Raw genomic sequence first — 19,361 nt, 5'->3', positions numbered from 1 at the left:
CACTGTCAACTGAGGGACCTTATATAGACAGGTGTGGGCCTTTCCAATATCATGCCCAATCAATTGAAGTTACCACAGGTGGTCTCCAATCAAGTTGTAGAAACATCTCAAGGATGATCAATGGAGACAGGATGCACCTGAGCTCAATTTCAAGTCTCATAGCAAAGGGTCTGAATAAATCTAATCAAATCAAGTTGTATTTGTCACATGCGCCGAATACAACAGGTGTAGACCTTACAGTGAAATGCGTACTTACAAGCCCTTAACCAACAATGCAGTTTAAAAAAAATACATTAAAGAAAGTTATAAAAGTAACAAATAATTAAAGAGCAGCAGTAAAATAACAATAGCAAGGCTATATACAGGGGGTACCGGTACAGAGTCTATGTGCGGGGGCTGGAATCTTTGACAATTTTTAGGGCCTTCATCTGACGCCACCTGGTATAGAGGTCCTGGATGCCAGGAAGCTTGGCCCCGGTGATGTACTGGGCCATACGCGCTACCCTCTGTAGTGCCTTGCGGTCGGAGGCCGAGCAGTTGCCATAACAGGCAGTGATGCAACCCGTCAGGATGCTCTCGATGGTGCAGCTGTAGAACCTTTTGAGGATCTGAGGACCCATGCCAAATATGTTCAGTCTCCTGAGGGGGAATAGGTTTGGTCGTGCCCTCTTCACAACTGTCTTGGTGTGCTTGGACCATGTTAGTTTGTTGGTGATGTGGACACCAAGGAACTTGAAGCTCTCAACATGCTCCACTACAGCACCGTCGATGAGAATGGGGGCATGCTCAGTCCTCTTTTCCTGTAGTCCACAATCATCTCCTTTGTCTTAAACATGTTGAGGGAGAGGTTATTGTCCTGGCACCCCATGGCCAGGTCTCTGACCTCCTCCCTATAGGCTGTCTCTTCATTGTTGGTGATCAGGCTTACCACTGGAGATCAGGCCTACCACTGTTGTGTCATCGGCAAACTTAATGATAATGTTGGAGTTGTGCACGGCCGTGCAGTCATGAGTGAACAGGGAGTACAGGAGGGCAATGAGCACGCACCCCTGAGGTGCCCCCGTATTGAGGATCAGCATGGCGGATGTGTTGTTACCTGCCCTTACCACCTGGGGGCGGCCCGTCAGGAAGTCCAGGATCCAGTTGCAGAGGGAGGTGTTTAGTCCCAGGATCCTTAGCTTAGTGATGAGCTTTGAGGGCACTATGGTGTTGAACGCTGAGCTGTAGTCAATGAATAGCATTAGTCAATGAATGAATAGCTGTAGTCAATGAATAGCATACTCTCCTGGTAATCCGTCTGGCCCTGCGGCCTTGTGAATGTTGACCTGTGTAAAGGTCTTACTCACATTGGCTGCGGAGAGCATGATCACTCAGTCGTCGGGAACAGCTGATGCTCTCATGCATGTTTCAGTGTTACTTGCCTCGAAGCAAGCATAGAAGTAATTTAGCTCGTCTGGTAGGCTCGTGTCACTGGGCAGCTCTCGTCTGTGCTTCCCTTTGTAGTCTGTAATAGTTTGCAAGCCCTGCCACATCCAACGAGCATCGGAGCCGGTGTAGTACGATTCAATCTTAGTCCTGTATTGACGCGTTGCCTGTTTGATGCTTCGTCGGAGGGCATAGCGGGATTTCTTATAAGTTTCCGGGTTAGAGTCCCGCTCCTTGAAAGCGGCAGCTCTACTCTTTAGCTCAGTGCGGATGTTGCCTGTAATCCATGGCTTCTGGTTAGGGTATGTACGTACAGTCACTGTGGGGACGACGTCATCGATGCACTTATTGATGAAGCCAGTGACTGATGTGGTGTACTCCTCAATGCCATCGGAATAATCCCGGGAACATATTCCAGTCTATGCTAGCAAAACAGTCCTGTAGCTTAGCATCTGCTTCATCTGACCACTTTTTTATTGACCGAGTCACTGGTGCTTCCTGCTTAAATTTTAGCTTGTAAGCAGGAATCGGGAAGATAGAATTATGGTCAGATTTGACAAATGGAGGGCGAGGGAGAGCTTTGTACACGTCTCTGTGTGTGGAGTAAAGGTGGTCTAGAGTTTTTTTCCATCTGGTTGCACATTCAACGTGCAGGTAGAAATTTGGTAAAACGGATTTAAGTTTCCCTGCAATAAAGTCCCCGGCCACTGGGAGCGTATTTCTAAATTTGCAAACATTACTAAAAACCTCTTTTCGCTTTGTCATTATGGGGTATTGTGTGTAGATTGATGAGGAACATGTTTTATTTAATCAATTTTAGAAAAAGGCTGTAACGTAACAAAATGTGGAATAAGTCAAGTCAAGTCAATACTTTCTGAATGCACTGTATTAATGTGATACACAGATCTGGGGATGTACTGGCATGTCTACACACATCTCCAATTAGACTGTTCTCTTCTTACCACTGTACCACTCTCCCTCTCTACAGCCTCCATTTATCACTTTCTCTCTCCTCTCTCTCCTTCTCTTCTCCCATTCTATCTCGGCTGCAAGTGAACACATTTCCTTCTACCTCCCCTTCTTCCACCCTGTCCCAGCTGCACGAACATATCCTGTTATTCACATCTGTCAAGTGGCTTTAACATGAGGCCACTGTATGCATACATAAGGACCATGAAGTCTATGTGAATTTGAGTGTGTGTTTGTGAGAGAGTAAGGGTGGAGAGAGAAAGTGAGAGACAGAGGGGGGAAAGGGAGAAAGTGAGAGACAGAGGGGGGAAAGGGAGAGAGAGAGAGAGAGAGAGAGATGAGCTGTCAGGAAGTGTGTATGCATGCATGTAAGGGGGAGCTAGAGGCCTGATCCTTCACACGGCTTTTGTCAAGCTCTACATAAAAAAATGAAGGGTGTGTGTGTGTGTGTGTGTGTGTGTGTGTGTGTGTGTGTGTGTGTGTGTGTGTGTGTGTGTGTGTGTGTGTGTTTGTATGTGTGTCAATCTGTGAGAGGGGCGGAGGGGCAGGCCCATGTCTAATCCTCTGGGATGGGAGGGTTTATGTCGGAGAGGGAAGTTTGAGACTGGAGATGTGTTCACTGATGCATATACATCACTAAGCTGAAAGAAGCCATGGAGCTGTGTGTGTGTGTGGTGTGTGTGTGTGTGTGTGTGTGTGTGTGTGTGTGTGTGTGTGTGTGTGTGTGTGTGTGTGTGTGTGTGTGTGTGTGTGTGTGTGTGTGTTCACTGATGCATATATCACACAGGCTTCCCTACTGAAGGAGACAGGTCTCGGGGGATCCCTGTCAAAGATTTTGAAAGAAAAGAAACTGTCCAAGTCAGATACTGTCTTTTTTTAAGGTAATAAAGCCTTGGTTGATAACTGTGACTGGCACCAACTGTTTTAAGTAATGTACGAAATAAATAGATGAAGAAATGATCATCATAATTTGTAGTCTTCAACATAGTAATTTTGTCATAAAGCAGTATTTAGAAAAGATTAATAAAACAAGGCAACAGTAAACATGTTGTCCCCCACAAATGATGCAGCGATGCCCTTGGGCCAATTAGTGACAACAATTCAAGCTCAAACGAGACAGCAGATACAGTGCCTTCAGAAAGTATTCATACAGCCTGAAAAATGTATTCAATGTATTTATTTTCTCACCCATCTACACACAATGACATAATGACAAAGTGAAAACATGTTTTTGGGAATAAAAGGAGATACAGAAATATCTCATTTACATACACTACCGTTCAAAAGTTTGCAGTCACTTGGAAATGTCCTTGTTTTTTAAAGAAAAGCTAATTTTTTGCCCATTAAAATAACATCAAATTGATCAGAATTACAGTGTATGTCTGTAACGGCTGTCTGAGGAAGAAGAAGTGGACCAAAATGCGGCGGAGTTAGGGTTCGTCATATTTAATTCAACGAACACTATGCAATTCACAAAAACAGCAAAACTGACAGCCAACACAGTCCTGTCAGGTGCAACCACAATGACTAGAACAATTACCCACAAAACACAAAGGAAACGTAGGCAACTTATGTGTGACTCCCAATCAACCACAACCCTCTACAGCTGTGCCTGATTGGAAGTCACACGGCCAAAATCAATGAAACAATAAAACACACACTCCCTTCTGCCACATCCTGACCCAACTACACCCTCTACTGGTCAGGACGTGACAATGTCAGAGTGTGCGCAACTGGTCGAAGGAAGTCAAGTGCAGGAGAGCAGAGATGAGTGAACAGGCACACTTTATTCAGGCAGAGGAAAACAGCCGGACGCAACTGCGTCACAACACTCTGGCACAAGGAGAAAAGCGATAGCGCACAAATTACACAAATAGGTACAAATAACAAAACCACAGGTTACAACAATACCCGGCGCAAAACCAGCCTGTAGCGTCACACACGTAACGAACGAACAATACCACACACAGACATGGGGGGAACAGAGGATAATATACACGTAGAGTAATGAGGGGATGTAAACCAGGTGTGCAGGAAAACAAGACAAAACAAATGGAAAATAAAAGGTGGAGCGGCGATGGCTAGAAGACCGGTGACGTCGACCGCCGAACGCCGCCCGAACAAGGAGAGGGACCGATTTCGTCGGGAGTCGTGACAGTGTAGACATTGTTAACGTTGTAAATGACTATTGTAGCTGGAAACGGCTGATTTGTCATGGAATATCTACATAGGCGTACAGAGGCCCATTATCAGCAACCATCACTCCTGTGTTCCAATGGCACGTTGTGTTAGCTAATCCAAGTTTATCATTTTAAAAGGCTAATTGATCATTAGAAAACCCTTTTGCTATTATGTTAGCACAGCTGAAAACTGTTGTGCTGATTAAGGAAGCAATAAAATTGGCCTTCTTTAGACTAGTTGAGTATCTGGAGCATCAGCATTTGTGGGTTAGATTACAGGCTCAAAATGGCCATAAACAAAGAACTTTCTTCTGAAACTCGTCAGTCTATTCTTGTTCTGAGAAATAAAGGCTATTCCATGTGAGAAATCACCAAGAAACTGAAGATCTCGTACAATGCTGTGCTGTGGCTCTAACCAGAATAGAAAGAGGGGTGGGAGGCCCCGGTGCATAACTGAGCAAGAGGACAAGTACATTAATGAAGGGGCATGACCTTTCAAAGGTTTTGTATATGCCAGATCTCTACGGCAAGATGCATCATACACCCAAGCTTTGTCAAAATCCCGCCAGTGATATCTGAGGTATTGAGTGTGACCAAATAACATACAAATGACGGTATGGACAGAGATGCGTGGCCTGAACATTAACACACATCATATGTGCTATGGTTTAAGAAGCATAAAGACCTTATCTTTCACATCTGCAATAATATTTTTTCAAAAAACTAAAGGTTAAATTGATGCACACCTTTATAGCGTTAACCCCTTATTTTTGGCACTAAACAATCTAAGCTCTGTCTTAGCCAGGGGAGGGCGAATTGGCTCTGGAAGCCAAAACAGCCAAATACTGCATCGAAACGTGAATCGATTCTTAATTGCGGTATGATTCTGGAAACATAAATCCCTTTACTTTCATATCACATAAAAATATTTTCACAACAGCAAAATACACAGGTTTTAAAACAGCAGACCACTATAGTCTCTGTGCCCAAGAACACTAAAGTAACCTGCCTGAATGACTACCGAACCATAGCACTCATGTCTTTTAGCAATGAAATGCTTTGAAAGGCTGGTCATGGCTCACATCAACACCATTATCCCAGAAACCCTATACCCAATCCAATTTGCATACTGCCCTAACAGATCCACAGATGATGCAATCTCCATTGCACTCCACACTGCCCTTTCACACCTGGACAAAAGGAACACCTATGTGAGAATGCTGTTCATTGACTACAGCTCAGCGTTCAACATCATAGTGCCCTCAAAGCTCATCACTAAGCTAAAGACTCTGGGACTAAACACCTCCCTCTGCAACTGGATCCTGGACTTCCTGACAGGCCGCCCCCAGGTGGTAAGGGTAGGTAACAACACATCCGCCACGCTGATCCTCAACACTGGGGCCCCTCAGGGGTGCGTGCTCAGTCCCCTCCTGTACTCCCTGTTCATTCATGACTGCACGGCCAGGCACGACTCCAACATCATCATTAAATTTGGTGATGACACAACAGTGGTAGGCCTGATCAGCGACAGCGATGAGACAGCCTATAGGGAGGAGGTCAGAGGGAGAGGACAACAACCTCTCCCTCAACGTGATCAAGACAAAGGAGATGATTGTGGACTACAGGAAAATATTCCTATTATCATCGACAAGGCTGTAGTGGAGCAGGTTGAGAGCTTTTGTTCCTTGGTGTCCACATCACCAACACACTAATATGATCCAAGCACACCAAGACAATCGTGAAGAGGGCACGACAAAACCTATTCCACCTCAGGAGACTGAAAAGATTTGGCATGGGTCCTCAGATCCTCAAAAGGTTCTACAGCTGCACCATCGAGAGCATCCTGACGGGTTGCATCACTGCTTCTTATGGCAACGGCTCGGCCTCCGACCGCAAGACACTACAGAGGGTTGTGCATATGGCCCAGTACATCACCGGGGCCAAGCTTCCTGCCATCCAGGACCTTTATACCAGGCGGTGTCAGATGAAGGCCCTAAAAATTGTCGGACTCCTTCCACTCCTTCCACCTTCCACTCCTTCCACCCTCCTTCCACCCTCTAAACAGCTTCTACCCCCAAGCCATAAGACTCCTGAACAGCTAATCAAATGGCTACCCAGACTATTTGCATTTCACTGTAAGGTCTATACCTGTTGTATTCGGCGCATGTGACCAATAAAATTTGATTTGAATTGAATTTTTCATTGACAACTAGCTTGTGGTGTCTGTCTTCCGTTTACACATAGTTGTTCTGAGATGCAGATAGGTAATTACCACAGGTAGTCCACTCTGTCTTCCGTCTGTTTTCTGTAAACAAGCGCTGTAATATGGAAATTTGGCCTTGTGGGAACCTTAAATACATGTAAAAAAAAATAACAAATGTTTCCTGATCTTTCTTATACCTCTCAGATATAGGACAGACACTTCAGAACAAACTTCCTTTAATTTACATTTGGGGCGACTATTTGTTGTGCCATGTAGTGAAACTATTATTTAATGTGTTTGCGTGGGCTAATGGCAGTAAGGCCAAATACAATGTTTAATCAAATATTTTTTATATAGATTTTTGGGATACTTCAAGGGGTCTTAAAATTCAAAATCATATAGGAAAATTATCCTTGGTATGACCTTAAAACAATTCTATATAGCTTAGTAGAAACCCCTCCCCCGGCTTAGACAGGGTTTAGACTTTTTTAAAACAGAGCATTTAAGGTTCTTGGACTAAATAGTAACGTTAGGCTTCTTTAGTCCAATAATGGGCTAGGACAGATACAGATCCACAGTCCCCTCCCTGATTTCATCGTGGGTGACAATAATTTGCCATATTACAAGTGCGTTTCTCTTTTTGACAAAATATAGAATATCTACACACCTATCGTTACTGTTTGTTTTGGGGGTTAGATCATATAATCACGTCGATATCAGTCTTCAGGTTAATAGTAACCAACAGATGACGCTGTTGGTCAAAAATCAACACTCAAAACGATGATCGTTTCACCCGGAAATACTTATGGACCTTTAACAAAGCCGGAAGTTGGATAAATTGCGATCATGGCGCTTGATGTAAAGTCCCGAGCAAAAAGATATGAAAAACTTGATTTTCTGGGAGAGGGTCAGGTAATGAGAAATAGTATTCTCTTGCCAAAGTAGTGTTTTGCTTATGAGCCGCTTTGTTTGGCTTAACGTTAGCGCTTTATAGATTCAGAGAAAACTAAAGCTCGATTGCTAGCTGCTACGTTATACTATCCTAGCTAGGAAGCAGCACAATGAGCTAGCCATGGCACGAGTTGTGATACGTTGCCGGTTTCTGCAAAGGCAACAGCTTCAAAATTACAGCAATTAAAAATCCGTCTGATGATGAATTAACTAACTAGCTAGCAGTAATTCATTAGTTATCTGTGTTTAAGCTGTGTTTGTTGACTAGGTAACTACATTTATCTGCTTGTCACTTTTGAAGTTGATGGTAACGTTAGTTTCACTCTGTTTTACTTATCAACGAATGTTGTTCTTCCTGCCTTCCCACAGTTTGCCACTGTTTACAAAGCCAGGGACAAGACCAATGACACAATAGTTGCCATCAAGAAGGTAAAATCCCTAAGATCTGAGATGAATGGTTCAGGATCAACAAAATGCATCCTTAAAGAGGGGAAAATTAGATCTAATTTGGTTTTGTCTAACAGGATGGTCTCAATGGTGCATCTGTAGCATTTCATGAGAGTCTTGGGGGCCAAGCCGACTTACTTTATCCTCCTAAGGTTGAAGAGGCGCTGTTGTGCTTTTTTCACAACACTGTCTGTGAATGGACCATTTCACGTAGTCAGTGATGTGCATGCCGTGGAATGTGAAGCTTTTCACCCTCTCCACTATGGCCCTGTGGATGGGGGCGTACTCTCTCTGCTGTCTCCTGAAGTCCACGTTCAGCTTCTTCGTTTTGTTGAGGGAGAGGTTATTTTCCTGCCATTTCTCTGCCATGGCTCTCACCACCTCCCTGTAGGCTATCTCATCGTTGTTGGTACTCAGGCCTACCACTGTTGTGTCATCAGCAAACTTGATGATTGAGTTGGATATGTGCGTTGCCATGCAACCATGGGTGAACAGGGAGTACAGGAGGGGACTAAGCATGTAGCCCTGTGGGACCCTCATGTTGCAGAGGTGTTGTGCCTATCTTCACCACCTGGGATTGGGCTGTCAGGAAGTCCAGGACCTAGTTGCACAGGGTGGGGTTCAGATCCAGAACACCATACGGTAATCGCCCTCTCTGCCACCATAATCATAACATTTTTCAACTGGTTGTTAAGTACCGTTTCCGTTAAATTCAACGTTGCACACCGTTCTGTCGTACTGAACACACCCCTGATTCAAAGGGTGTGTGACATTTCAAAACACTTCCCCGATAGGATACACTTGTGCTTCCTTGGCAGGAGGAGGTGGTTGAGGAGAGGAGGACACTTCTCTGTTCGCTTATCAACAAATTGGCACTCCTACACATGGCTTCCATTTTCCCGGTCGTGGAGGAGGAGAGGACTGACTTTTGCCCAGTTGAGAATCTTCCAAAGTACATTGCCAGCAACAGCAATTTTTTTCTGCATAATGTTTTTGTGTAGGCCTTGTAGGGTATAATCTGGGGGCCGGGGAGAACAGGATGCTACGGGCAGACAATATGCAAATGAGCTACGACCAGGATTACACCATGCCATTTAATTCATCATGAAACTGTTGATTTCATATCCACACTTTAAAACTATGGTGGTTTGATTATAATGTACACTATTGATAGTGTGTGCTGTTTCTCCTGACAGATCAAAGTTGGACACAGAACAGAGGCTAAAGATGGTGAGTGTGTGTCCACTCACCCCAGTACAGGAGCTTCAGAGTGGTTTAGGTTCAGACTTATGTATGGGGTGGTTTTCTTGATTCAGATTAACTTACTCCTGGACTAAAAAGCAAAGTCAGTGGAGAATCTCCATTAAAATGTTTTTTTTTTTAAAAGTCAAGGATTAGGCTTAATCTTTGTCTGGAAAAGCACCGCATGAAGTTTGATTGCGAATATTTGTCTCATGTTTGTTGATCATGTATCTCTCAGGCATCAACAGGACAGCCCTACGAGAGATTAAACTACTGCAGGAGTTAAGTCACCCAAACATTATTGGGGTAAGAATGGAACTAAACTACTGTTTTAATGGAAACTGTCAGTGGTAATATTAATGCTTTCCTGGTAGAGCGCGGAATCAGTCTCACCATCGGTTGCATTTCTGATCATTTAGAGCTCATGTGGATATTAATCCATAACCAAAGCATCCTTTCTAAACGATCTTAATTATCTTGCTCACCATCACCTTTACTGTGAAATTGTGTAACGTTCTCAAAGAAATATCATGTACAGTATATCCCTACATTTACATCACCGTGTGTCCATATCTTTGTTTCTCAGCTGCTTGATGCATTCGGGCACAAATCTAACATCAGCTTGGTGTTTGACTACATGGAGACAGATCTGGAGGTAAGACTGAGCTTTATGTTTTGTTCATATTGGGCTGGTTTCCTGGACACAGATTAAGCCTGGTCCTGTAATAAACAGCTTGCTTAATGGAGAATCTCCACTGAAATAGCGTTTTAGTCCATAAGCACGTTTCCATCCACAGTTTTTATGCGATTGAAATCACACCATATTAAAAAAAATCCTCCAGCTGTGAAGGAAACGGGACATAACGGTACAGTTTTCTAAATGCAGACAGATCATTTGTTTTTTCGACATAGTGAGATCTTTTTGTGTCGGTAAAATTAATTATGTGAGAAATGGCCTTTATGGGCAAATGTTGATATAATAACAATCATATCAAAGTAAACTTGGAGTCTCGCGATGATATGGTGTGTGTGGTCCTCCCACAAGGATTTGGAAAAACCATGCAGTTTATTACAGATTAAATAAATGATGAGGAACTTCACAGGGGGGTGAAAGTGCACGGTGATGAGCTTGATGCTCCTTTCCAATAACTATCGAGGGTGTTATTCTGGTGACATGATAATCGAAGCTTGACTGCCGTTTTGACAAATACAAATATTCTCACTTTTATCCATAATAATATCATAATGTAGACTAGCCTACCCGCATAGCCTACCCACACTGTATCTGTGAGCTGTTAGCTAGAGTGCACGTCCCAAGACCAGAGTAGGTACATTTTCTCTTTAACGCAACAATGTTTGTGACAAAACTATTGTTGGAGTTGAAAATGCAATTGAACTTTACATTTTTATTCGGTACGTGAAAACATAAGCGGAAAAAGTCAATTTTGCATGCAGAATGTCATCACACACTGATTTTTATCCGCAGCGAGACAGTTTGGGGAAACCCACCACTGGTGGGAAAATGGACATATTTTCTTTATGCAGTTTGTAAAATATTAGCATGGAAATCTGTTGCCAATTGTATGGAAACCTAGCTCACGACGAGGATTAATCTGTGTCCAGGAAACTGGCATCGTAAATGCTGTCATTCACAGCTGTATCCTTGATAAAATAATTTATGTCTGAGGTTTTGACTAAAGTATTCCACTCTGAAACCATATAACTTTGAAATGTATTAGAATTATAAGACTATAATAATGTGTTAAACTATAATCCAATACTGTGTGTGAGTAGACTTTAAGACTAAGACACTGTTACTATTTCAAAATGAACAGGGCATAGTTGACAAGACGACCTTGTGAAAGGAACAGGAAAATGGGCCTCCCTAAGTTAGGGAGGGTAAACAACTGCCTGAAAACGGCTAGCGGCAGCTAGGGTATGTGTACAGTGGAAAAATACAGCTGCCTAAAGCGGGGTGGAGTTCTCTACTGATGTGAGTTAATTTGTGTGTGTGTGGGGTAATATAAAAGGCTGTGTGAGTTATATGAATTTTCGAGCTCTCGTAAATAAACATCCTGATTATTGTAGGCCGGGTCTCAGTCTGTTTCCTACAACCGGAACCTTACACCTTCTGGTATACAAACTGAGAAGTTAAATTGAAGTTCGGTTTCAGAACATTGATAACTTAATTCCCGTATCAATTCTAAAAGTGGCTTTGGACACTAGAGGCAACTACAGGGATACTCCATTTCTCTCCAGAGAGAGAAGGTAGTACTTGGGACTCATGGGTTAATACTCAGTCTGAAGATCCTTTTGGATATGCGAGAGGCTCCCTTTACAGACTAGTGCTCTGTTCATTCTGAGAGCTCTCTGTGATGTCCTCCCTGAGGCACAGATGGGTTCAGTCAAACTGAACATCAAAGACTGCCCAGAGAGAACCAGAGAGAGGGAGCAGCCTGGGAGCTATGGTATTAGTTGGTTTCTATCTCTCTCTGAGGAGTTCTGTAGGGCCAGCTCTGGCCCTGGGGGACAAATCTCTCTCTCAGCCCATCCCCATTTCTCTCGCCATCTCTTATTTACTCTGTATTTATGGGAGTCTGTGGCTGACCGATGGCTTCAGATGAGTGTCCAGTTTCACTGCCAGTACCTCAAACCCAGGTAGAGAGCAGGAAAACAGACATTATCAGGTCATAGACAGACAGAGAAAGCGCACAGAGGTCTGACATATGAGGTTTTGATAGCCTTTCTACGTATAGAGATGTTGAGCTGAAATTATTTTCTGACATCTGTCAGATCAGCTTGTGCTTTCCTGAGAGAGGTTTTGTTGTCTGTGAACCTGAAGCTGTGGAGTTAAAGTGGGTTGTAGACTATTGAGACTGACATCCCTGGTCTAATTCCCTTTCCTGTGTTCTAGGTGATCATCAAAGATACCAGTCTGGTTCTGACTCCAGCCAACATCAAAGCCTTCATAGTGATGACTCTACAGGGCCTGGAGTACATGCACCACCACTGGGTTCTGCACAGAGTAGGTTAACACACACCTTCTCAAAGCATGCTCATCCAATACACACCTTCTCATAGCATGCTCATCCAATACACACCTTCTCATAGCATTCTCATAGCATGCTCATACAATACACACCTTCTCAAAGCATGCTCATACAATACACACCTTCTCAAAGCATGCTCATACAATACACACCTTCTCATAGCATGCTCATACAATACACACCTTCTCATAGCATGCTCATACAATACACACCTTCTCATAGCATGCTCATACAATACACACCTTCTCATAGGTGCCTGTGTGAGATAATGGTAGGGGCAGTAGACTGAACTTCAGAATGTGTTTGTAACTGTAAAACTCCAAAATATATATATATACTGAACAAAAATATGGGGTGGTGTGGTTATACATGGGTTGCAGTTGTGAGGCCGGTTGGACGAACTGCCAAATTCTCTGAAATGACGTTGGAGTGGACTTATGGTAGAGAAATGAACATTCAATTCTCTGGCAACAGCTCTGGTGGGCATTTCTGCAGTCAGCATGCCAATTGCATACTCCCTCAAAACTAGAGACATCTGTGGCATTGTGTTGTGTGACAGAACTGCACATTTTAGTGGCCTTTTATTGCCCCCAGCACAAGGTGCACCTGTGTAATGTTCATGTTGCTTAATCAGCTTCTTGATATGCCACACCTGTCAGGTAGATGGATTATCTTGGCAAAGGATAAATTATATTTGCTCCATAGTAAAATACTGTGTCTGTGTGTAGTTATATTTGCTCCATAGTAAAATACTGTGTCTGTGTGTAGTTATATTTGCTCCATAGTAAAATACTGTGTCTGTGTGTAGTTATATTTGCTCCATAGTAAAATACTGTGTCTGTGTGTAGGATCTGAAGCCCAATAACCTGCTGCTGGATGAGAATGGTGTGTTGAAGCTGGCTGATTTTGGTTTGGCTAAAGCCTTCGGCAGCCCTAACAGAGTCTACACTCACCAGGTAGTTACCAGGTAGGTGTCACTCTCAAATTCCTTTTCAAAGCCTTTGTCCATTTAGTAAAAAAATATAAAAAAATGATGCACTGTGTTTGTGATGCAATTTTTGCGCTCTCTCAGGTGGTATCGTTCTCCAGAGTTGTTGTTTGGTGCCAGGATGTATGGGGTGGGCGTCGACATGTGGGCTGTGGGCTGCATCCTTGCAGAGCTCCTCTTAAGGGTACACACACAAAACGACTCAATTTGTCTGTATAATGGTACAAAAAACGCTGTGAAACTAGACAGCTCAGATTCATCGAGATTCCGAAATTGTCTCATGGTGACATTTTGATCTAGACTGAGCGTTAAGGTTCGAGAACTGTATTGTCAGACACACATCTTTCTGTACACACTAAGACTGTGTCCCAAATGGAACCCTATTCCCTATATAGTGCACTACTTTTGTCCAGGGCCCATAGGAATATGTTGCCATATGGGACTGCCATGCTCACTGCATGTTTGCGGTGTAACACCCTCTGTCTCTCTCCAGTTACCCTTCCTAGCTGGAGACTCAGATCTGGACCAGCTGAGTAAGATCTTTGAAGCTCTGGGGACTCCTACAGATGACACCTGGCCTGTGAGTACTCGTCTGTGTTTTCTGTATCTGCAGGTGTGCTTATTTTAAAACGAAGCATCTGCTTTAAAATACCTGGTTCCTCAATACTAAATTGTGGATTTAAATAATGCCTTTGTGTTTCCATCTCTCTCTCCATCTCTCTCTCCATCTGTAGGGGATGAGTAGTCTACCTGACTATGTGTCGTTTAAGTTGTTTCCTGGTACTCCTCTGGAACACATCTTCAGTGCTGCAGGAGACGACCTGTTAGAACTACTACAGGGTCTATTCACCTTCAACCCTTCCACACGCCTTACAGCTACACAGGTGTGTTGGTGTGCTGTGGCACTCTGTGTCTTTCACAAGTTACTTCGTTTTTTACATGGTTGTGTTACCCTGCAGATTATATGCACCCCTAATGGCATCCCGTTCCCTATACAGTGCACTACTTTTGTTTTTGACCAGAGCCCTATGGGGAATAGCAGCCTTAGTTCAGCTTCTCTCTGTGTATATTCATTGCTGTTTCTCCTAGCTCTAAATCCCCCCCCCCCCTCCACCCCCTGTCTCCAGGCTCTAAAGATGAGGTACTTCAGTAACAGACCAGGTCCGACCCCCGGGCACCAGCTGCCCCGGCCCAACTCATCAGCAGAGGCTCTCAAAGAGAAGGAGAACCTCACCATCGGAATCAAGAGGAAACGAGACGGACTGGAGACGAGTAAGTAACAACCCCCCACCACCATAGGAGTCAATAGCACAGGCATCATTATTCTATCATACATGGTTGTGTTTGACCATGGTGTTAATGACATTGGGAAATATGATTTTGCTTGCTTATTTAAGCTGATGGTTTGGCTTGTACAATGGAGTGAAGGACTGGTTTCCAGATTTGGTGGGGCCAGAAAGCAGCCCTCCCATTCCGAGAATGCATACATAATTTTGTACTGTGACCAATTAAATGAAAAACACATCTCACACTGTCAGAGCAACGTGTTGTTACTTGCATAGACCTGGAATCCCATTTAGATTCCGAGCCCAGTTATTAAAAGGGTGTCGGCGGTAAAAATGACTGGTATAGCAACCCAGGACTAGAACACACAGTTGAAAGGGTGGTGGCAGAACATTTTACTGCAACAGAAACCGTGTTACTGGGAGGTTCCAAGCAGTGGTTTGGGAACTATTATGGTCAACTGGGCTGTATATTATAAAATTCTGAGCTGAGCTAGATTTAGAAAGAGGCTCTGGGTGCCGAAATGTGAATTTAGTTGTTAGCAGATGGTGAGTCTATATGTTCATTAAAGCAATGGTTGTTTTTCCTTTTCAGGCACCATAAAGAAGAAACTGATTCTGTGAGGGGGGGGTTTGATTCAGTGGAGCAACATGACCACTCCTGCTGTTGAACTTAGTGTGGTTCATTGGACTCAGTAGAAGTTGTCCCTAACCAGTGGTCCAGGGTCATTTTTCTTTCTTTCTTCATTTGGTGTTAGATAATCTGATCCTAGATCAGTGGTTAAGGGGCAAGTACTTCTACCTCCAGTGTGGCCCATTGTGGTCTAATGGTCCAGCTGTGAAGACCTCCAGTGTGGTCTAGAACAGTGGTTCTGGATATTCTTCATTGCAACAATGATTTCTGAGCTCTGTAAGAGCCTGCTACATTAGAACTATTTATGTGGTCGAGGAAAAAAGCAGCAAGACGTGCTTTTCGTTATGATTCATTTCATAGATTTAGTTTCATTGGTTTATTTTTTTTGTGTAAGTGATGTAGGATAATAAATAATTCTGTCTGAGATGATGCTCTTGTTCATTTGGTTGACACCTGTGAAATAACGTCACACCTCAACTCTTACCCAACTCGCATCACAAAGAAAGCTATTATGAAGTATCGCATTTGATTACAAAAAAAATTCATGAATTTTATGAATATAAAATATGGAACTTGTGTTTGGGAATTCTCATGTCACCTTTCCCACTCTCTCTAGTTTGGGTTGGCATTCACCCCTCATGGAGGGCAGTTCCCTTACTGCTCTGAATGATTACACTTCCATCCACCCACTACATAAACAGTGACTCTGAAACCTGATAAATGTATAAAGAATAAACCTTTTCTTGCTGTGTACGTGCGAGAGGTGAGGAAAGGAAAGAAACACTAAAGTATATAACACTATGTATGTGGACAGCCCTCCAAATTAGTGGATTTGGCTATTTCAGCCAAACCCGTGACAGGTGTATAAAATTTTGCAAACAGACAAACATTGAATGGCCTTACTGAAGAGCTCAGTAACTTTCAACTTGGCAATGTCATAGGATGCCACCTTTCCAACAAGTCAGTTCGTCACATTTCTGCCCTGGTCAACTGTAAGTGCTGTTATTGTGAAGTGGAAACGCCTAGGAGTAACAACAGCTCAGCTGTTAAGTGGTAGGCGACACAAGCTAACAGAACGGGACCGCCGATTGCTGAAGCGCGTAAAAATCGTCTGTCCTCGGTTGCAGCACTCTACCGAGTTTCAAACTGCCTCTGGAAGCAATGTCAGCACAAGACCTGATCGCCAGGAGCTTCGTGAAATAGGTTTCCATGGCCAGGCAGCCGCATACAAGCCTAAGATCACCATGCGCAATGCCAAGCGTCGGCTGGAACGGTGTAAAGCTCGCCGCCATTGGACTCTGGAGCAGTGGAAACGCGTTCTCTGGAGTGGTGAGTCACACTTCACCATCTGGCAGTCCGACAGACTAATCTGGGTTTTGCGGATGCCAGGAGAACACTACCATAGTGCCAACTGTAAAGTTTGGTGGAAGAAGAATAATGATCTGGGGCTGTTTTTCATGGTTCGGGCTCCTTAGTTCCAGGGAAGGGAAATCTTAACACGACAGCCTACAATGACATTCTAGACAATTCTGTGCTTCTAACTTTGTGGCAATAGTTTGGGGAAGGCCCTTTCCAGTTTCAGCATGACAATGCCCCTGTGCACAAAGCAAAGAAGTGGTTTGTTGGGATCGATGTGGAAGAACTTAACTGGGCTGCACAGAGCCCTGACCTCAACCCAATCAAACACCTTTGAGATGAATTGGAACACCGATTGCGAGCCAGGCCTAAACGCCCAACATCAGTGCCCAACCTCACTAATGCTCCTGTGGCTGAATGGAAGCAAGTCCCGGTAGCAATGTTACAACATCTAGTGGAAAAGCCTTTCCAGAAGAGTGGAAGCTGTTATAGCAGCAAATGGGGGGGGGGGACCAACTCCATATTAATGCACATGATTTTGGAATGAGATGTTTGATGAGCAGGTCATGTAGTGTGTGTGTGTATATAATGTAAAACTAAAAATACACATAGATTAGTCTGCAATGAAAACCCAACCAGAAGGAGAATCTTGCAAAGAAATGTGTGTGTGTGTGGACAGACAAATGGATACCGTCGACAGGGTTTGATTCGATTTTGACAGTGTGCAAGTTTGTTTTGCAGGCCCGGTTCCCCGGGTGGGTAGAGATTTCACTTTAGGACCAATAGAATGGCATGAAATGAGCAAAGCCCTGCCCACCCTGGGGCACCGAGCCATGCAAAACAAACTTGCCCATTGTGTGTGTGGGAGGGAGAATGTGTGCGACAAGGAGACGTAATGCCTCCAGGGCAGACGGTGGCACAGTTCAGCTCCAGTCTGACACCAGTGTACCACCAGCAGTGCTGTATGTCAACAGTCTAAAATTACCTGTCCCCTAGGGCTGGGAAATTCCATGGACTTCACAATATGATATTACTACAATACTTACAGTACCAGTCAAAAGTTTGGACACACTTATTAATTCAATGGTTTTTCTTTATTTGTACTGTTTTCTACATTGTAGAATACAGTGAAGACATCAAAACTATGAAATAGCTTGATGACAGCTTTGCACACTCTTGGCATTCTCTCAACCAGTTTCACCTGGAATGATTTTCCAACAGTCTTGAAGGAGTTACCTTTTCCTTAACTCTGCAGTCCATCTCATCCCAAACCATCTCAATTAGGTTAAGATCGGATTATTGTGGAGGCCAAGTCATCTGATGCAGCACTCCACCACTCTCCTTGGTTAAATAGCCCTTACACAGCCTGGAAGTGTGTTTTGGGTCATTGTCCAGTTGAAAAACAAATGACAGTCCCACTAAGCACAAACCGGATGGGATGGTGTATCGCTGCAGAATGCTGTGGTAGCCATGCTGGTTAAGTTTGCCTTGAATTCGAAATAAATCACTGACAGTGTCACCGGCAGGGCAGGTAGCCTAGTGGTTAGAGTGTTGCTGGATCGAATCCCCAAGCTGACAAGGTATAAATCTGTCGTTCTGCCCCTGAACAAGGCAGTTAACCCACTGTTCCCCGGTAGGCCATCATTGTAAATAAGACTTTGTTCTTAACTGACTTGCCTAGTTAAATAAAGGTTAAATGTAAAAAAATATATATTTAAAAAAACAGCAAAACACCATCACACCACCTCCATGCTTCACGGTGGGAACGACACATGTGGAGATCATCCATTCACCTACTCTGCGTCTCACAAAGACACAAAGGTTGGAACCAAAAATCTCAAATTTCGACTCATCAGACCAAAGGACAGATTTCCACCAGTCTAATGTCCATTGCTTGTGTTTCTTGGCCCAAGCAAGTCTCTTCTTATTATTGGTGTCCTTTAGTAGTGGTTTCTTTGAAGCAATTAAACCATGAAGGCCTGATTCACGCAGTCTTCTCTGAACAGTTGATGTTGAGATGTGTCTGTTACTTGAACTCTGACGCATTTATTTGGGCTACAATTTCTGAGGCTGGAAACTCTAATGAACTTATCCTCTTTAGCAGAGTAAACTCTGGGTCTTCCTTTCCTGTGGCGAATCTCATGAGAGCCAGTTTCATCATAGCACTTGATGGTTTTCGCAACTGCACTTGAAGAAAGTCCTTGAAATTTTCCGGATTGACTGACCTTCCTGTCTTAAAGTAATGATGGACTGTCATTTCTCTTTCCTTATTTGAGCTGTTCTTGCCATAGTATGGACTTGGTCTTTTACCAAATAGGGCTATCTTCTGTATGCCACCCCTACCTTGTCAAAACACAATTGATTGACTCAAACGCATTAAGGAAAGAAATTCCACAAATGTACTTTTAACAAAGGCACACCTGTTAATTAAAATGCATTACAGCTGCAAGCCTCTTGGGGTATGTCTCTATAAGCTTGGCACATCTAGCCACTGGGCTTTTTGCCCATTCTTCAAGGCAAAACTGCTCCAGCTCCTTCAAGTTGGATGGGTTCCGCTGGTATACAGCAATCTTTAAGTCATACCACAGATTCTCAATTAGATTGAGTTCTGGCCATTCAAAGACATTTAAATG

The 19,361-nt window shown here is 43.6% G+C and overlaps 1 protein-coding gene across 1 annotated transcript; it reads left to right on the top strand.

Moving 5' to 3' along the window:
* Positions 1–7,570: 7,570 nt before the first annotated feature.
* Positions 7,571–15,798, top strand: cdk7 (cyclin-dependent kinase 7). Its single transcript, XM_014170759.2, has 12 exons — positions 7,571–7,689; positions 8,098–8,157; positions 9,372–9,405; positions 9,656–9,723; positions 10,004–10,072; positions 12,332–12,442; positions 13,316–13,434; positions 13,540–13,639; positions 13,949–14,035; positions 14,190–14,339; positions 14,583–14,727; positions 15,334–15,798. Exons 1-12 carry the CDS (start codon positions 7,624–7,626, stop codon positions 15,360–15,362), a joined length of 1,038 nt encoding a protein of 345 aa, XP_014026234.1. The 5' UTR covers positions 7,571–7,623; the 3' UTR covers positions 15,363–15,798.
* Positions 15,799–19,361: the final 3,563 nt, after the last annotated feature.

Source organism: Salmo salar, chromosome ssa24, assembly GCF_905237065.1.
Source record: "Salmo salar chromosome ssa24, Ssal_v3.1, whole genome shotgun sequence".
Taxonomy (NCBI): Eukaryota; Metazoa; Chordata; class Actinopteri; order Salmoniformes; family Salmonidae; genus Salmo; species Salmo salar.
The sequence above is the reverse complement of the archived record's forward strand: the minus strand, read 5'-3'. Positions and strand labels throughout refer to the sequence as shown.